Here is a 20666-nt window from a genome sequence, read left to right on the forward strand (position 1 = left end):
TTTTGAATGACTCCAAATACCGGCGGTAGCCTAAAACCAGCGTTAGGAGCCTCTAACGCTGGTTTTCACAGCTACCGCCAAACTCCAAATCTAGGCCTTAGTCCTCTAAGTCTGAAATTCTAGATTCTGCATCTGAAATTCTAGTAGCAAACTGTTTAACTTCTGATGAAATCAAGTCTAATCTAGAGGTAATATTAGATAGATCCTTTTTGATAGAGTCAAATTGAGGAATAAACAACTGACTTAGCTGTGTTATTAGTAATTGTGAGTCAGAGGGGTTAGCCATTGCTTCTGACATAAAATCTGGATTAGCTTCAATTAATTTGCTTTTCTTTTCTTTAGTTTTAGCAGGCATTATGGGTGAATTTTGCTTCACCTGAGTGACAAACCTTTCCGTTAAAGTGAATATAACTATACCAGTACAATATTGTAAATAATTCTAATAAAACAATCACATTTATTGTGTAGAGAAAAAAATAGGAGTCGGGCAGATTCCTGTGAATAAAATAAGTGATAAACCAAACACAAAAGCTAACAAATGTGTGTTTAAGTGTCTTTTTTTTTATGTATAACATGTATAATGTTAACCATCTATTGCTATAAGAAAAGGTTTATCCACATGATGTGCACATTAAATATATCTCCCAGATGTCAATCATTTGAGGCTGATATTCTTGTTTATATATTTTTATAACACTCTATTCATATAAAGACTCCTTTATTCTGTAAATATAATTATTTTCTCCTCTATGTAAAACAAACGTACAACTCCTAACACTGGCATATTAATAAACAACACTGGGGGTGCTTTGGTGGTGAATGGTTGTGTAAACTGGTCAGTATGAGGACAGAGTTGTATATTCCTGTGTGGTGTTTGGATTCTATCACATTGATATGAGAGAAACTGAGGTGCACATATAAGAGGAACAAAGGACAGCACTTCCAATCTGGGGCTTTTATAACTGGGATTTAGAAAGTAGTTTTTACAATAGGATCCTTTTGATGCTTCCATTTAGAGTTTGTCCTCTTTATGATAATTGTAAAAAGGTTTGTACACTGTACCTGATTTCAATAAAAACCTTTTTTTCCACTTTTTAAACATGTGAAAGGTTTCTTCCCTTGTGAATCCTTTCATGAGTTTTCAAAGTACTCATATGTGTAAAACTTTTTCCACACTCTGTACATGTGAAAGGCTTTTCTCCTGTGTGAATCCTTTCATGATTTTTCAGATCACTCTTTTGTGTAAAACTTTTTCCACACTCTGTACATATGAACGGCTTTTCTCCTGTGTGAATACTTACATGATATTTCAGACTACTCATTTGTATAAAACTTATTCCACACTCTGCACACGTGAAAGACTTTTCTCTTGTGTGAATCCTTTCATGATTTTTCAGATTACTCTTTGCTGCAAAAAAAATTCCACACTCTGTACATGTGAAAGGCTTTTCTCCTGTGTGAATCCTTTCATGATTTTTCAGATCACTCTTTCTTGTAAAACTTTTTCCACACTCTGTACATGTGAACGGCTTTTCTCCTGTGTGAATACTTACATGATATTTCAGACTACTCATTTGTATAAAACTTATTCCACACTCTGCACACGTGAAAGACTTTTCTCCTGTGTGAATACTTTTATGAGATTTCAGACTACTTATTTGTGTAAAACTTTTTCCACACTCTGTACATGTGAACGGCTTTTCTTCTGTGTGAATCCTTTCATGAGATTTCAGACCACTTATTTGTGTAAAACTTTTTCCACACTCTCTACATGTGAAAGGCTTTTCTCCTGTGTGAATCCTTTCATGAATTTTCAGAGTACTCTTTTCTGTAAAACTTTTTCCACACTCTGTACATGTGAAAGACTTTTCTCCTGTGTGAATCCTTTCATGAGTTTTCAGATGATGAATTTGTGTAAAACATTTGCTGCACTCAGTACATGTGAAAGGCTTTTCTCCTGTGTGAATCCTTTCATGCCTTTTCAGATTACTCTTTGCTGTAAAAAAATTTCCACACTCTGTACATGTGAAAGGCTTTTCTCCTGTGTGAATCCTTTCATGATTTTTCAGATCACTCTTTTGTGTAAAACGTTTTGCACACTCTGAACATGTGAAAAGCTTTTCTTCTTTGTGAATCCTTTCATGATATTTCAGACTACTCATTTGTATAAAACTTTTTCCACACTCTGTACACATGAAAGGCTTTTTTCCTGTGTGACTCCTTTCATGAGTTTTCAGATCACTCTTTTGTGTAAAACTTTTTCCACACTCTGTACATGTGAATAACTTTTCTCCTGTGTGACTCCTTTCATGAGTGTTCAGATAATTCATTTGTGTAAAACATTTGCCGCACTCAGTACATGTGTGTGGTTTCTCACCTGTGTGAATTTTGGAGTGTTCTAGTAGATGAGACTTCCATCTAAAGCTTTTCTCACACTCTGTATATTGAAAATGTTTCTCCTTTATTTGAATCATTTGGCTAGACTGTAGACTTTTCCCTTCTTTAATATGTTTTGAAAACTCAGTAAGTGTGTGTGGTTTATCCTCAGGGGTAATAATTTCACTAGATAAGGCATAAATGTTGTCCTCTTGTTTGATGACTAAATTACTCTCTGTACATAGTGATTGCAGACCAGTTCCAGTCAATTCACCATCTTCTCTAAATATCTGCTGTGATATCCCCAATGTTTGTGAATAGTCATTGGTGTCTAAGACTGTAGTGAAGGATAGATATGAACTATTGACGTGTTTGTCTACATGAAAAGAAATGGAATAAAGAAAAATAAGAATGTTTATTCATTTATAATATAATACATTTAAATAAAAAAAGATTATGTTTTATACTCAAAAATGTCTTCAGTTTTCTATTTTTAAATGTATTTACCTGTAAATCACAAAATTAAAAAAGCATGACATAGAATGTAAACATTACTACATCATAGCAACCTAAATAACTGATGAAAAACATAATTTATGTAAGAACTTACCTGATAAACTCATTTCTTTCATATTGGCAAGAGTTCATAAGCTAGTGACGTATGGGATATACAATCCTACCAGGAGGGGCAAAGTTTCCCAAACCTCAAAATGCCTATAAATACACCCCTCACCACACCCACAATTCATTTTAACGAATAGCCAAGCAGTGGGGTGATAAAGAAAGAAGTAAAAAGCATCAACAAAGAAATTTGGAATAATTGTGCTTTATACAAAAAATCACAACCACCATAAAAAAGGGTGGGCCTCATGGACTCTTGCCAATATGAAAGAAATTAATTTATCAGGTAAGTTCTTACATAAATGATATTTTCTTTCATGTAATTGGCAAGAGTCCATGAGCTAGTGACGTATGGGATATCAAATACCCAAGATGTGGAACTCCATGCAAGAGTCACTAGAGAGGGAGGGATAAAAAATAAACAGCCAAATGCTGAAAAAAATAATCCACAACCCAAATATGTCATTCTTATGAAGAAAAAACTTAAAACAACAGCAGAAGAATCAAACTGAAACAGCTGCCTGAAGAACTTTTCTACCAAAAACATACATAAAAACGGTAGAATTTAGTAAATGTATGCAAAGGGGACCAAGTCGCTGCTTTGCAAATCTAATCAACTGAAGCTTCATTCTTAAAAGCCCACAAAGTGGAGACTGACCTAGTAGAATGAGCTGTAATTCTCTGAGGTGGGGCTTGACCAACCTCTAAATAAGCTTGATGAATCAAAAGCTTTAACCAAGAGGCCAAGGAAATAGCAGAGGCCTTCTGACCTTTCCTAGGACCAGAAAATATAACAAATAGACTAGAAGTCTTCCTGAAATCTTTAGTAGCTTCAACATAATATTTCAAAGCTCTTACCACATCCAAAGAATGTAAGGATTTTTCCAAAGAATTCTTAGGATTAGGACATAAGGAAAGGACAACAATTTCTCTACTAATGTTGTTAGAATTCACAACCTTAGGTAAAAATTAAAATGAAGTCCGCAAAACCGCCTTATCCTGATGAAAAATCAGAAAAGGAGATTCACAAGAAAGAGCAGATAGCTCAAAAACTCTTCTAGCAGAAGATATAGCCAAAAGGAACAACACTTTCCAAGAAAGTAGTTTAATAATCAAAGAATGCATAGGCTCAAAAGGAGGAGCCTGTAACGCCTTCAAAACCAAATTAAGACTCCAAGGAGGAGAAATTGATTTAATGACAGGCTTAATACGAACTAAAGCCTGTACAAAAACAGTGAATATCAGGAATATTAGCAATCTTTCTGTGAAATAAAACAGAAAGAGCAGAGATTTGTCCCTTCAAGGAACTTGCAGACAAACCCCTGTCCAAACCATCCTGGAGAAACTGTAAAATTCTAGGAATTCTAAAAGAATGCCAAGAGAATTTATGAGAAGAACACCATGAAATGTAAGTCTTCCAAACTCGATAATAAATCTTCCTAGAGACAGATTTACGAGCTTGTAGCATAGTATTAATTACTGAGTCAGAGAAACCTCTATGACTTAATACTAAGCATTCAATTTCCATACCTTCAAATTTAATGATTGGCGATCCTGATGGAAAAACGGACCTTGAAACAGTAGGTCCGGCCTTAACGGAAGTGGCCAAGGTTGGCAACTGGACATGCGAACAAGATCCACATACCAAAACCTGTGGGGCCATGCTGGAGCCATCAGCAACACAAATAGATGTTCCATGATGATCTTGGAGATCACTCTCGGAAGAAGAACTAGAGGCAGGAAGATATAAGCAGGTTGATAACACCAAGGAAGTGTCAGCGCATCCACTGCTTCCGCCTGAGAATCCCTGGACCTGGACAGGTATCTGGGAAGTTTCTTGTTTAGATGATAAGCCATCAGATCTATTTCTGGAAGACCCCACATCTGAACAATCTGAGAAAACACATCCGGATGGAGAGACCACTCCCCTGGATGTAAAGTCTGACGGCTGAGAAAATCCGCCTCCCAATTGTCTACACCTGGGATATGAACCGCAGAAATTAGACAAGAGCTGGATTCCGCCCAAACAAGTATCCAAGATACTTCTTTCATAGCTAGGGTACTGTGAGTCCCACCCTGATGATTGACATATGCCACCATTGTGATATTGTCTGTCTAAAAACAAATGAACGGTTCTCTCTTCAACAGAGGCCAAAACTGAAGAGCTCTGAGAATTGCACGGAGTTCTAAAATATTGATTTGTAACCTCGCCTCTTGAGATTTCCAACCCACTTGTGCTGTCAGAGATCCCCAGACAGCTCCCCAACCTGAAAGACTTGCATCTGTTGTGATCACAGTCCAGGTTGGCCAAACAAAAGAGACCCCTTGAACTAAACGTTGGTGATTTAACCACCACGTCAGAGTGTCAAACATTGGGATTTAAGGATATTAATTGTGATATCTTTGTATAATCCCGGCACCATTGATTCAGCATGCAAAGCTGGAGAGGTCTCATGTGAAAACGAGCAAAAGGAATTGCGTCCGATGCTGCAGTCATGAGGCCTAAAACTTCCATGCACATAGCCACTGAAGGGAATGACTGAGACTGAAGGTGCCGACATGCTGCAACCAATTTCAAATGTCTCTTGTCTGTTAGAGACAGAGTCATGGACACTGAATCTATCTGGAAACCTAAAAAGGTGACCCTTGTCTGAGGAATCAAAAAACATTTTGGTAAATTGATCCTCCAACCATGTTTTCGAAGAAACAACACAAGTTGATTCGTGTGAGATTCTGCAGAATGTAAAGACTGAGCTAGTACCAAGATATCGTCCATATAAGGAAACACCGCAATACCCTGTTCTGATTACAGAGAGTAGGGCACCCAGAACCTTTGAAAAGATTCTTGGAGCCGTTGCTAGGCCAAATGGAAGAGCAACAAATTGGTAATGCTTGTCTAGAAAAGAGAATCTTAGGAACTGATAATGTTCTGGATGAATTGGAATATTAAGGTAAGCATCCTGCAAGTCTATTGTAGACATATAATGTCCTTGCTGAACAAAAGGCAGAATTGTCCTTATAGTGACCATCTTGAAAGTTGGTACTCTTACATAACGATTCAAAATTTTCAGATCCAGAACCGGTCTGAATGAATTTTCTTTCTTTGGGACAATGAATAGATTTGAATAAAACCCCAGGCCTTGTTCCTGAAAAGGAACTGGCATGATTACCCCTGAAACCTCCAGATCGGAAACACACTTCAGGAAAGCCTGACCTTTTACTGGATTCACTGGGATCCGTGAGAGAAAAAATCTTCTCACAGGAGGTCTTACTCTGAATCCTATTCGGTACCCCTGAGAGACAATGCTCTGAATCCATTGATTTTGGACAGAATTTATCCAAACATCCTTGAAAAACCTTAATCTGTCCCCTACCAGCTGTGCTGGAACGAGGGCTGCACCTTCATGTGGATTTAGGGGCTGATTTTGGTTTCTTGAAAGGCTTGGATTTATTCCAATTTGAGGAAGGCTTCCAATTGGAAACAGATTCCTTGGGGGAAGGATTAGGTTTTTGTTCCTTATTTTGATGAAAGGAACAAAAACGATTAGAAGCCTTAGATTTACCATAAAGTTTTTTATCGTGAGGCAAAAAAACTCTTTTCCCCCCAGTAACAGTTGAAATAATAGAATCCAACTGAGAACCAAATAAATTATTACCTTGGAAAGAAAGAGATAGTAATCTAGACTTAGATGTCATATCAGCATTCCAAGATTTAAGTCATAAAGCTCTTCTAGCTAAAATAGCTAAAGACATGGATCTAACATCAATTTTGATAATATCAAATATGGCATCACAAATAAAATGATTAGCATGTTGCAGTAAGCGACAATGCTAGATATGTCAGAATCCAATTCTTGTTACGCTAAATTCTCCAACCAAAAAGTTGAAGCAGCTGCAACATCAGCCAAAGTAATTGCAGGCCTAAGAAGATGACCTGAATATAAATAGGCTTTCCTTAGATAAGATTCAAGCTTCCTATCTAAAGGATCTTTAAAGGAAGTACTGTCTTCCATAGGAATAGTAGTTCGTTTAGCAAGAGTAGAAATAGCCCCATCAACTTTGGGGATCTTTTCCCAAAACTCTATTGCAATCACTGGTAAAGGATACAATTTTTTAAACCTTGCAGAAGGATTAAAAGGAGTACCTGGCTTATTCCATTCCTTAGAAATCATGTCAGAAATAGCTACAGGAATAGGAAAAACCTCTGGAGTAACTACAGTAGGTTTAAAAACAGCATTTTAACGTTTACTAGTTTTAATATCAAGAGGACTAGCTTCCTCAATATCCAAAGTAATTAACACTTCTTTTAACAAAGAACGCATATACTCTATTTTAAATAAAAAAGTAGATTTGTCAGTGTCAACGTCTGAGGAAGGATCTTCTGAATCAGATATATCCTCATCAGAAGTGGATAATTCATTATGTTGTCGGTCATTTGAAATTTCATCAACTGAATGAGAAGTTTTAAAAGACCTCTTACGCTTATTAGAAGGTGGAAAATGCAGACAAAGCCTTCTGAATAGAATCAGTAACAAATTCTTTAAAATTCATAGCTATATCATGTACATTAGAAGTTGAAGGAACTGCAACCGGCAATGTACTATTACAGATGGACACTTTATCTGCATGTAAAAGTTTATCATGACAACTAATACAAATTACATTAGGAGATATAATCTCCACAATTTTATAACAAATGCACTTAGCTTTGGTAGAACCGATGTCAGGCAGCAAAGTTCCAGCAGATACTTCTGAGGCAGGATCAGATGGAGACATCTTGCAGAATGTAAAAGAAAAAACAACATATAAAGCAAAATTATCAATTTCCTTATATGACAGTTTCAGGAATGGGAAAAAATGCAAATAACATAGCCCTCTGACATAGAAAAAGGCAAGAGGCAAAAGCAATGGGGCAATAAATAATGAAAAAAAGTTTGGTGGCAAGCATGACGCACAACATAACTGAAATTTTTTTTGCCGCCAACCATGTCCGGAAAGGACACACTCGCGCCAATAATGACGCAACCCTGTGCGAAACCATGCATCAACTACGATGCCGGAAATGACAAACTAGCGTCAATGGACGTGCCTTTTCGCGCCTAAAATTCTCGCGCCAAGAATGATGCAATAAAGTGTAGCATTTCCCGCAAGCCTAAGACAGCCTGCAATTTAAAACAAGTAGTCAATTGAAAAAAAGACTAAACCCCAGGTAAGAAAATATTTCTCAATATTAACTTTCCCAAATATGAAACTGACAATCTGCAAAAGGAAATACATGAACCTGACTCATGGCAAATATAAGTACAATACATATATTTAGAACTTTATATAAATGCATAAAGTGCCAAACCATAGCTGAGGTGTCTTAAGAAATAAAAACATACTTACCAAAGACACCCATCCACATATAGCAGATAGCCAAACCAGTACTGAAACAGTTATCAGTAGAGGCAATGGTATATGAGAGTATATTGTCGATCTGAAAAGGGAGGTAGGAGATGAATCTCTACGACTGATAACAGAGAACCTATGAAATAGACCCCCGTTAGGAAAATCACTGCATTCAATAGGTAATACTCTCCACGTCCCTCTGACATTCGCTGTACTCTGAGAGGAATCGGGCTTTAAACTGCTGAGAAGCGCATGTCAACTTAGAAATCTTAACACAAACTTACTTCACCACCTCCATAGGAGGCAAAGTTTGTAAATCTGAATTGTGGGTGTGGTGAGGGGTGTATTTATAAGCATTTTGAGGTTTGGGAAACTTTGCCCCTTCTGGTAGGATTGTATATCCCATACGTCACTAGCTCATGGACTCTTGCCAATTACATGAAAGAAACAAGTTATAGGGCCGCATTAAACAAGGTGCATGTGGATAATGTTCTCTGCCAGGGAACAAGTACATATATATTCTAGGCAAGAGAGGTGGCATCTATCATCCTCATTTAACATTGCACAAGCAATTTGAATTTTCACAACAGCAGAAGAACTATAAGCTAATTAATACTGTAATTCTATTAGCTAGGAATGCGCTTCTGACATCTTGGAAGCTCTCCCACCTCCCTTCTTTCATAAAATTTAAAAAAGAATTATTGAAACAATGTATGGTGGAACAATATGCAATATCTAAGTATAATGAGGCTCATATAAAGAGATTCCTAGAAAAATGGGGCCTAGTAATATTGTCACTTCCTGTTCAGGCACAGCAGCAGTTAATTAAGCCACTTAGCCAATCGGCCTACATGCGTGAATTGATTAATGCGGGCAGATACCCAGCAGCCTGGGTTGAATAGTGAAAGAGCAGAGCGGGTTGGGGGGCAATGCAGTTTTTTTTTTTTTTTTTTTTTTTTTTTTTTTTTTTTTTTTTTTCCTCTTTTTCGGTCTCCTTCTTTTTTTTTTTTTTTTTTCTGTGTCTTCCTTCTCTTTGCTTTTCCCCTACCCTCCCCCCCCCCGTAGTGACATCACTTAAAATTATGTTTAACCCTAGGACAGATATCTATGTATTTACGTCCTTATAGAGATTAGCTTTATATATTCCTTGGATAAACTCAAATTACGTGACACACAAGCTATAACTTTCCTTGGTCACACCCCCTTGAGACATCATTGTATTTTTTATTTTTAAGCTGTGCTTCTTTTCTCTTTTTTTTTTTCCCACTTACAAATTATTGTCATTGGCTTAAGTGCTATTTAATTTGTTAACATTTGTCTCTCCGCTGTAAACAATATTGTTTGTAATCTTGTTTCAAGGCTTGTAACAAGATGACTGTGTGTACGTTATCAATAAATAAATACTTTAAAAAAAAAAAAAAAAAAAACATTGCACAAGCAACTGCAAATACAGCCCTGCCAGGCTCATGCTCAACCAGTTGGGTGAGAACATGATGTCTTAATCATCACAGACTAATCATCAGTTTGAGATGTTTTGAGAGGGTAAGAATCAGTGACCTTATGATAATTTTTAGCTTTCGGCTGTGGTTGTTCAATTTATATAAACAGCCAAAAACTTTATTAGTTTAATAATACTCACTGTAAAATTAAGCACACAAATCAGTGGTGGTTCTGGGGTGGGGAACACTGGGGGAGTTGTGGGTGTTTCACACATGGGAACAAGGTAGGCATAAGTATAGTTATGGGTGTACAATGAGCGAGGCCAGGGAAGGGGAAGATGGAGTTGCAGCTGTTCTGAGTAATGAACCAGGTCAGGGGGTGAGGTTAGGCAGTTGTTGGACATGATCTGTCTAAAAGGACAGAGGGGGAGTAGTATTTTTTTACCCTCCTCCTCAGCCCAATGGATGTTGCTCCTTCTTTATAACGGTCACTGACACAAATGTACTTAAAAGATGCAGATATAAATATAATAGTTTATTTGTTTAATGAGTGATCTATTCTATTTTCCCAGCAATTAACCCCTTAAGGACTAACTACGTACAGGGTACGTCGTACAAAAAATGATAGTTAATGACCAATGACATACCCTGTTAGGGTTTTCAAGTGGTGGAAGCGATCCTTATCGTTTCCAGCCACTTTCATGTTATCGCAGTGATGCCTCGATATTGAGGCATCCTGCAATAACATATTTTAGCCATCCGATGTAGAGAGAGCCACTCTGTGGCCCTCTCTGCATTGTCCACCGATGGTCACAATCGTTGGTGGGTGGGAACAGTTGCAGGGAGGCGGGTGGGTGGCCATCAATGGGCGAGGTGCATCAGAGGGGGCGGGATCACATGCACAGGGCGGGTGGGAATGCTACACTATGGTACAATTTTTTTAGGTTAGGTGGGAGAGAGGAGGGGGGGGAATTTTTATCTAAGGGATCTGGGAGGAGGTGGGGGGTTGGTTATTGAGGGGGTGGCTACCCTACAGAAAAATATTTAAAAATAAAAAAATACCAAATTTTATGGCAAACTGGGTACTGGCAGACAGCTGCCAGTACCCAAGATGGTGCACAATAATGTAGAGGGGGAGGGTTAGAGAGCTGTTTTGGGGGGAGGATCAGGGAGATTGGGGACTAAGGGGGGGGGGAATCCCCCACAGCTGAATATGTTTAAAAAAAAACAAAAAACTTTTATGTTAGTACTGACAGACTTTCTGCCAGTACTTAAGATGGCAGGGACAATTGTGGGGTGGGGGAGAGGGAAGAGAGCTGTTGGGAGAGATCAGGGGTGGGGTGTGCAAGCTTCCTACAAGCTACCTAAATAATGCCTTTACTGCTGGGCATAATATAAGTGTGGTGCTCAGCGGCATTTAGCAGCCTTCTAATTTCCAAGAAGCAACGCCAAAGCCATATATGTCTGCTATTTCTGAACAAAGGGGATCCCAGAGAAGCTTTTACAACCATTTGTGCCATAGTTGCACAAGCTGTTTGTAAATAATTTCAATGAGAAACCTTAAATTGTGAAAAATGTAATGTTTTTTTTATTACATCGCATTTGGCAGTGAAATGGTGGCCTATATCAAATCTTTAAGTTGTCTACTACACTAAAGCTAAAACCATAATTTATGTAAGAACTTACCTGATAAATTAATTTATTTCATATTGGCAAGAGTCCATGAGCTAGTGATGTATGGGATATACAATCCTACCAGGAGGGGCAAAGTTTCCCAAACCTCAAAATGCCTATAAATACACCCCTCACCACACCCACAATTCAGTTTAATGAATAGCAAAGTAGTGGGATGATAAAGAAAGGAGTAAAAAGCATCAAAAAAAGGAACTGGAAATATAATTGTGCTTTATACAAAAAAATCATAACCACCATAAAAAGGGTAGGTCTCATGGACTCTTCCCAATATGAAAGAAATGAATTTATCAGGTAAGTTCTTACATAAATTATGTTTTCTTTCAAGTGATTGGCAAGAGTCCATGAGCTAGTGATATATGGGATAGTAATACCCAAGATGTGGGACTCCACAGAAGAGTCACTAGAGAGGGAGGGATAAAAATAATAACAGCCATTTTCCGGTGAAAAAATTAAATCCACACCCAAAAGAATATGTTTTTCTCATAAATGCAAAGAAAAAACTTAAAATATAAGCAGAGGAATCAAACTGAAACAGCTGCCTGAAGAACTTTTCTACCAAAAACTGCTTCCGAAGAGTCAAATACATCAAAACGGTAGAATTTAGAAAATGTATGCAAAGAAGTTGCTGCTTTGCAAATCTGATCAACTGAAGCTTCATTCTTAAAAGCCCACGAAGTGGAGACTGATCTAGTAGAATGAGCTGTGATTCTCTGAGGCAGAGACTGACCCGACTCCAAATAAGCCTGACGAATCAAAAGCTTTAACCAAGATGCCAAGGAGATGGCAGAAGCTTTTTGACCTTTCCTAGAACCAGAAAAGACAACAAATAAACTAGAAGTCTTCCTGAAATCTTTAGTAGCTTCAACATAATATTTCAAAGCTCTTACAACATCCAGAGAATGTAAGGATCTCTCAAAAGAATTCTTAGGATTAGGACACAAAGAGGGGACAACAATTTCCCTATTAATGTTGTTAGAATTCACAACCTTAGGTAGAAATTTAAATGAAGTCCGTAAAACAACCTTATCCTGATGAAAAAATCAGAAAAAGGAGACTCACAAGAAAGAGCAGATAATTCGGAAACTCTTCTAGCAGAAGAGATCGCCAAAAGGAGCAACACTTTCCAAAAAAGTAGTTTAATATCCAAGGAATGCATAGGCTCAAAAGGAGGAGCCTGTAAAGCCTTCAAAACCAAATTAAGACTCCAAGGAGGAGAGATTGATTTAATGACAGGCTAGATACGGACCAAAGCCTGTACAAAACAGTGAATATCAGGAAGCTTAGCAATCTTTCTTTGAAACAAAACAGAAAGAGCAGAGATTTGTCCCTTCAAGGAACTTGCAGACAAACCTTTATCCAGACCATCCTGAAGAAACTGTAAAATTCTAGGAATTCTAAAAGAATGCCAGGAGAATTTATGAGAACACCATGAAATGTAAGTCTTTCAGACTGAATAATAAATTTCCCTAGATACAGATTTATGAGCCTGTAACATAGTATCAATGACTGAGTCAGAGAAACCTTTATGACTAAGCACTAAGTGTTCAATTTCCATACCTTCAAATTTAATGATTTGAGATCCTGATGGAAAAATGGCCTTCGAGACAGAAGGTCTGGTCTTAAAGGAAGTAGCCAAGGTTGGCAACTGGACATCCGTACAAGATCCGCATAACAGAACCTGTGAGGCCATGCTGGTGCTACCAGATATACAAAAGATTGTTCCATAATGATCTTGGAGATCACTCTTGGAAGAAGAACTAGAGGCGGAAAGATATAAGCAAGTTGGTAAAACCAAGAAACTGCTAACGCATCCACCAACTCTGCCTGAGGATCCCTGGATCTGGACAGGTACCTGGGAAGTTTCTTGTTTAAATGTGAAGCCATCAGATCTATTTCTAGAAGACCCCACATTTGAACAATCTGAAAAATCCCATCTGGATGGTGCGACCACTCCCCCGGATGTAAAGTCTGACGTCTGAGATAATCCGCTTCCCAATTGTCTACACCTGGAATATGAACTGCAGAAATTAGACAAGAGCTGGATTCCGCCCAAGAAAGTATCTGAGATACTTCTTTCATAGGTATGGGTCTGTGAGTCCCACCCTGATGATTGGCATATGCCACAGTTGTGATATTGTCTGTCTGAAAACAAATTAACGGTTCTCTCTTCAACAGAGGCCAAACCTGAAGAGCCCTGAAAATAGCACAGAGTTCTAAAATATTGATTGGTAACCTCGCCTTTAGAGATTTCCAAACCCCTTGTGCTGTCAGAGATCCCCAGACAGCGCCCCAACCTGAAAGACTTGGATCTGTTGTGATCACAGTCCAGGTTGGACAAACAAAAGAAGCCCCTTGAACTATACAATGGTGATCTAACCACCAAGTCAGAGTCGAACATTGGGATTTAAGGATATTAATTGTGATATATTTGTATAATCCTGGCACCTTTGATTCAGCATACAAAGCTGGAGAGGTCTCATTTGAAAATGAGCAAAGGGGATCGCATAAAATGCTGCAGTCATGAGACCTAAAACTTCCATGCCCATAGCTGCTGAAGGGAATGATTGAGACTGAAGGTTCTGACAAGCTGAAACAAATTTTATTTGTCTCTTGTCTGTTAGAGACAGAGTCATGGACACTGAATCTATCTGGAAACCAAATAAGGTGACCCTTGTCTGAGGAATCAAGACACTATTTGGTAAATTGATCCTCCAACTATGTCTTTGAAGAAACAACACTAGTTGATTAGTGTGAGATTCGGCAGAATGTAAAGACTGAACTAGTACCAAGATATCGTCCAAATAAGGAAACACCGCAATACCCTGTTCTGATTACAGAGAGTAGGGCATCGAGAACCTTTGTAAAAATTCTTGGAGCTGTCGCTAGGCCAAATTGGAAGAGCAACAAATTGGTAATGCTTGTCTTGAAAAGAGAATCTCAGAAACCGATAGTGGTCTGGATGAATCGGAATATGAAGATATGCATCCTGTAAGTCTATCATGGACATATAATAACCTTGCTGAACAAAAGGCAGAATAGTCCTTATAGCCACCATTTTAAAAGTTGGAACTCTTACAAAATGATTCAAAATTTTCCAGTCCAGAACTGGCCTGAATGATTTTTCTTTATCTCGGACAATAGTTTTGAATAATACCCCAGACCCTGTTCCTGAAACGGAACTGGTACGATTACCCCTGAAAGCTCCAGATCTGAAACACACTTCAGAAAAGCCTGAGCCTTCACTGGAATTGTTGGGATGCGTGAGAGAAAAATCTTTTCACAGCAGGTCTTACTCTGAATACTATTCAATACCCTTGAGAGACAATACTCTAAATCCATTGATTTTGGACAGTATCTGCCCAAATGCTTTGGAAAAATATTAATCTGTCCCCCACCAGCTGAACAGGAATGAGGGCCACACCTTCATGCAGACTTGGGGGCTGGCTTTGGTTTCTCAAACAACTTGGATTTATTCCAACTCGAAGAAGGTTTCCAATTGGAACCAGATTCTTTGGGGGAAGGAATGGGTTTCTGTTCCTTATTTTGTTGAAAGGAACAAAAAAGGTTAGAAGCTTTAGATTTACCCTTAAGTCTTTTATCCTGAGGAAAAAAACTCCCTTCCCCCCAGTGACAGTTGAAAAAAATCAAATCTAACTGAGAACCAAATAAATTATTACCTTGGAAAGAAAGAGATAGGAATCTAGACTTACATACCATGTCAGCATTCCAATATTTGAGCCACAAAGCTCTTCTAGCTAAAATAGCTAAAGAGATAGATTTAACATCAATTTTGATGATATCAAAAATGGCATCACAGATAAAATGATTAGCTGTTGCGCTAAACTTTCCAACCAAAAAGTTGATGCAGCTGCAACATCAGCCATAGAAATGGCAGGCCTAAGAAGATATCCAGAATATAAATACGTTTTCCTTAGATAAGATTCAAGTTTCCGATTGAAAGGGTTTAAAGGAAGTACTATCTTCCATAGGAATAGTAGTATGTTTAGCAAGAGTAGAAATATCCCTATCAACTTTGGGGATCTTTTCCCAAAACTCCAATCTAACTGCTGGCAAAGGATCCAATTTTTAAAACTTGAAGAAGGAATAAAAGAAGTACCAGGCCTATTCCATTCCTTTGAAATCATATCAGAAATAGCATCAGGAACTGGAAAAACCTCAGGAGTAACCACATGAGGTTTATAAACAGAATTTAAAGGTTTACTAGTTTTAGTATCAAGAGGACTAGTTTCCTCAATATCCAAAGTAATCAACATTTCTTTTAACAAGGAACGAATATACTCTATTTTAAATAGATAAGTATATTTGTCAGTGTCAATATCTATGGTAGGATCTTCTGAATCAGACAGATCCTCATCAGAGGAGGATAATTCAGTATGTTGTCAGTCATTTGTAATTTCAACTTTATGAGAAGTTTTAAAAGACCTTTTATGTTTATTAGAAGGCGGAATAGCAGACAAAGTCTTCTGAATCACACCAGCAATAAAATCTTTTATATTCACAGGGTTATCATGTACATTATATGTTTAAGGAACAACAGGCATAGTACTAGAACTGATGGATACATTCTCTGTATGTAAAAGCTTATCATGACAACTATTACATAACACAGCTGGAGAAATAATCTCCACAAGTTTACAAAAGATACACTTAGCTTGGGTAGAACTGTTATCAGGCAGCAGGGTTCCAACAGTGGTTTCTGAGACAGGATCAGATTGAGACATCTTGGAAATGTAAGAGAAAAAAAACAACATATAAAGCAAAATTATCAATTTCCTTATATGGCAGTTTCAGGGAAGAAAATGCAAACAGCATAGACCTCTGAGCATAAAAAAGAAAAAGAGGCATAAAGGAAGTGGGGTGTAAATAATTAAATTATTTAGCGCCAAGTATGACGCACATGAAATTTTTGGGCGCTAACAACATCTGGAAATGATGCACTCGCATAACTGAAGATGCAACCGAGTGCAAGGAAACTCTGCATCAACTAAGATGCCGGAAATGATGAATTCACGTCACCGGACTATCTTCACACCAAAAAGATTCTCGCGCCAAAAATGATGCAATAAACATCACCATTTTCCGACCTCTCAAGCCTAATTTTGCCAGCAAAATTTAATGACAAAGCAGTCAATTTGAAAAAAAGACTATACCCCAGGTAAGAAAAATATTTTCCTAAATATGTTTTTTCCTAATTTTGAAACTGATAGTCTGCGAAAGGAAATATACATAAACCTGACTCATGGCAAATATAAGTACAATACATATAATTAGAACTTTATATTTAATACATAAAGTGCCAGACCATAGCTGGGAGTGTCTTAAGTAATGAAAACATACTTACCGAAAGACACCCATCCACATATAGCAGATAGCCAAACCAGTACTGAAACAGTAACAGTAGAGGTAATGGAATATGAGAGTATATCATCAATCTGAAAAGGGAGGTAGGAGATGAATCTCTACGACAAATAACAGAAGCTTTGAAATGATTTCCCGTGAGGAAAACCATAAAATCAATAGGCGATACTCTATTCACATCCCTCTGACATTCACTGTACTCTGAGAGGAAACGGGCTTCAAAATGCTGAGAAGCACATATCACAGATGAAAATCAAGCACAAACTTACTTCACCACCTCCATAGGCAAAGTTTGTAAAACTGAATTGTGGGTATGGTGAGGGGTGTATTTATAGGCATTTTGAGGTTTGGTAAACTTTGCCCCTCCTGGTAGGTTTGTATATCCCATACTTCACTAGCTCATGGACTCTTGCCAATTACACAAAAGTAATTAACCCTACAAGCTCCCTAATTAACCTCTACACGTGTGGTGCTCAGTGGCATTAAGCAGCCTTCTAATTACCAAAAAACAAAGCCAAAACCATATGTCTGCTATTTCTGAACAAAGGGGATCCCAGAGAAGCTTTTACAACCATTTGTGAAATAATTGAACAAGCTGTTTGTAAATAATTTCAGTGAGAAACCTAAAATTGTGAAAAATTTTCCTATTTTTTTTTTATTTGATTGCATTTGGCGGTGAAATGGTGGCCTAGATCAATACTTTGGGTTGTCTACTACTCTACACTATAGCTGTTTGTAAATAATTTCAGTGAGAAACCTAAAGTTTGTGAAAAAGTGAACTATTTTTTTATTTGATCGCATTTGGCGGTGAAATGGTGGCATGAAATATATCAAAATGGGCCTAGATCAATACTTTGGGTTGTTTTCTAATATATATATATATATATATATATATATATATATATATATATATATATATATATATATACACATGACAAGGGATATTCAGGTATTCCTGACAGATATCAGTGTTCCAATGTAACTATCGCTAATTTTGCTAAAAAATGTGGAAATAGCAAAGTGCTACTTGTACTTATTACCCTATAACTTGCAAAAAAAGCAAAGAACATGTAAACATTGGGTATTTCTAAACGCAGGATAAAATTTAGAAACTATTTAGTATGGTTGTTTTTTGGTGGTTGTAGATGTGTAAATTATGTGATATGATGAAAATAATGGTATCTTTCGAAAGTCTATTTAATGGCGAGAAAAACGGTATATAATAATATGTGTGGGTAGTGGGTACAGTAAATGAGTAAGAGGAAAATTAAACAAACACTGCAGAAATGTAAAAATAGCCCTGGTCCCAAACATGGTGGTCGTTAAGGGGTTAAAGTCAGCATAATATCTATTTTACTCACCTAACACATATGAGTTCATGCTGATAACAGGCTTCAATGTCTGTGCTCAGGAAGGTTCCCTTATTCACTCCAGTTACATCAATACCTGATATCTCTCAGTGCTCTGCCGTTTCTGTAAAAAGTATATTAAATGGTTTAAAGAGATAATAATAATAAATAATGGTTCTGATTAACTGTACGTATGGTATAATTAAAGGGACAGTTGAGTCCAAAAAAAAGTTTCATGATTCAAATAGGGCATGTCATTTTAAACAACTTTCCAATTTACTTTTATCACCAATTTTGCTTTGTTCTCTTGGTATTCTTAGATGAAAGCTAAACCTAGGAGGTTCATATGCCAATTTCTTAGACCTTGAAGGCCGCCTCTAATCTGAAAGCATTTTGACAGTTTTTCACCACTAGAGGGCATTAGTTTATGTGTTTCACATAGATAACATTGAGCTCACGCACATCAATTTACAGAAGAGTGAGCACTGATTGGCTAAAATGCAAGTCTGTCAAATTAACTGAAATAAGGGGGCAGTCTGCAGAGGCTTAGATAAAAGGTAATAACAGAGGTAAAACGCATTATTATAACTGTGTTGGTTGTGCTAAACTGGGTAATGGGTAATAAAGGGATTATCAATCTTTTTAAATAACAAAAAATTCTGGTGTTTACTGTCCCTTTAAAGTCTCACATAACAGTTCATGTGATACAGATCAGCTGATTAGGTTATTACATATGTGCTATTGATTCAGCACAAACATTTAGTACAGTTAGCTCTGTGGGTGTTATAATTGCCCCTTAAATATGAATCTTCCCAGATCTATACAACATAATGGTAGAAAATCTATTTAAGTGGGGCCCTATCACAACTTTACAAATATATTATAATCTTTGTTTTCTATCATTTATATGAAACAATATTTACTCCTGAAAGAAATGTTAAATATCAGTTGTTTAAATAGAAGTTAAATTGCATACTGCAGTATTGGTATTGTACTTCCTACTAATTCTCACTGTCAGACATTTTGTCATGTGCTCCACCCCTAGTCCTTTAACTTCTCTTGGTCAATACAGAGTTGTGTTAAATCACACTGCAAGGGGGTGTGGGAGAGATAGGCACTAAAATATTAATTTCAATTGTTATCTTGGATGGAGTTAAGAAAATAAAGAATTTGTGTTTACATAGAGTGATAATAAAATGAGATGTTCTTTTAGCAAATTCAGTCCATTTAAAAAGGACCATAAAATATAGAATTGCAAAACCACAGATGCATAATAAAAATACAATACAATAAAACGTACTATGAATTTAAAAAGAGAAGTAGATTGTTTTCTGATAAATGTAGTTTTGCACCTGTACCATGTGACAGCTATCAGCCAATAACAGACTCATATTTTTTATATAATGTGATCTCCTGCATATGCTAAGTAGGAGCTGGAGCCTCAGGTCATTTAAAGGCTGTGTACAATTTAATAATGAAAATAAATTACAAACAGCAAACAGTTATTTTACATAAAAATAAAGCTAAAGGTGCATTGCTCCCAGTTGTGCATTGCTGCTGCTTCAATAAAGGATATCTAGAGAATGAAGCAAATATCACAATAGAAGTCAGTTGGAAAGTTGTTAAAAACTATGGCCTAGATTTGGAGTTCGGCAGTAGCCGTCAAAACCAGCGTTAGAGGCTCCTAACGCTGGTTTTGGTCGCCCGCTGATATTTGGAGTCAGTGATTAAAGGGTCTAACGCTCACTTTACAGCCGCGACTTTTCCATACCGCAGATCCCCCTACGCCATTTGCGTAGCCTATATTTTCAATGGGATCTTTCTAACGCTGGTATTTAGAGTCGTTTCTGAAGTGAGCGTTAGAGCTCTAACGACAAGATTCCAGCCGCCTGAAAATAGCAGGAGTTAAGAGCTTTCTGGCTAACGCCGGTTCATAAAGCTCTTAACTACTGTACCCTAAAGTACACTAACACCCATAAACTACCTATGTACCCCTAAACCGAGGTCCCCCCACACCGCCGCTACTCGATTAAAATTTTTAACCCCTAATCTGCCGACCGCCACCTACGTTATATTTATGTACCCCTAATCTGCTGCCCCTAACCCCGCCGACCCCTGTATTACATTTATTAAACCCTAACTTGCCCCCCACAACGTCGCCGCCAGCTACTTAAAATAATTAACCCCTAATCTTCCGACCGCAAATCACCGCCATCTACGTTATCCCTATGTACCCCTAATCTGCTGCCCCTAACATCGCCGACCCCTATATTATATTTATTAACCCCTAATCTGCCCCCCTCAACGTCGCCGACACCTGCCTACACTTATTAACCCCTAATCTGCCGAGCGGACCTGAGCGCTACTATAATAAAGTTATTAACCCCTAATCCGCCTCACTAACCCTATCATAAAT

The 20666-nt window shown here is 37.5% G+C and overlaps 1 protein-coding gene across 1 annotated transcript; it reads right to left on the reverse strand.

Moving 5' to 3' along the window:
• Positions 1-437: 437 nt before the first annotated feature.
• On the reverse strand, positions 438-18375 carry LOC128659902 (gastrula zinc finger protein XlCGF26.1-like). The gene is made up of 2 exons (XM_053713490.1): positions 18263-18375; positions 438-2752 (listed from the first exon to the last, which is right to left on the reverse strand). Exons 1-2 carry the CDS (start codon positions 18279-18281, stop codon positions 1095-1097), a joined length of 1677 nt encoding a protein of 558 aa, XP_053569465.1. The 5' UTR covers positions 18282-18375; the 3' UTR covers positions 438-1094.
• Positions 18376-20666: the final 2291 nt, after the last annotated feature.

The sequence above is a fragment of the Bombina bombina genome, chromosome 5 (genome assembly GCF_027579735.1).
Source record: "Bombina bombina isolate aBomBom1 chromosome 5, aBomBom1.pri, whole genome shotgun sequence".
In the NCBI taxonomy this organism is placed as follows: domain Eukaryota; kingdom Metazoa; phylum Chordata; class Amphibia; order Anura; family Bombinatoridae; genus Bombina; species Bombina bombina.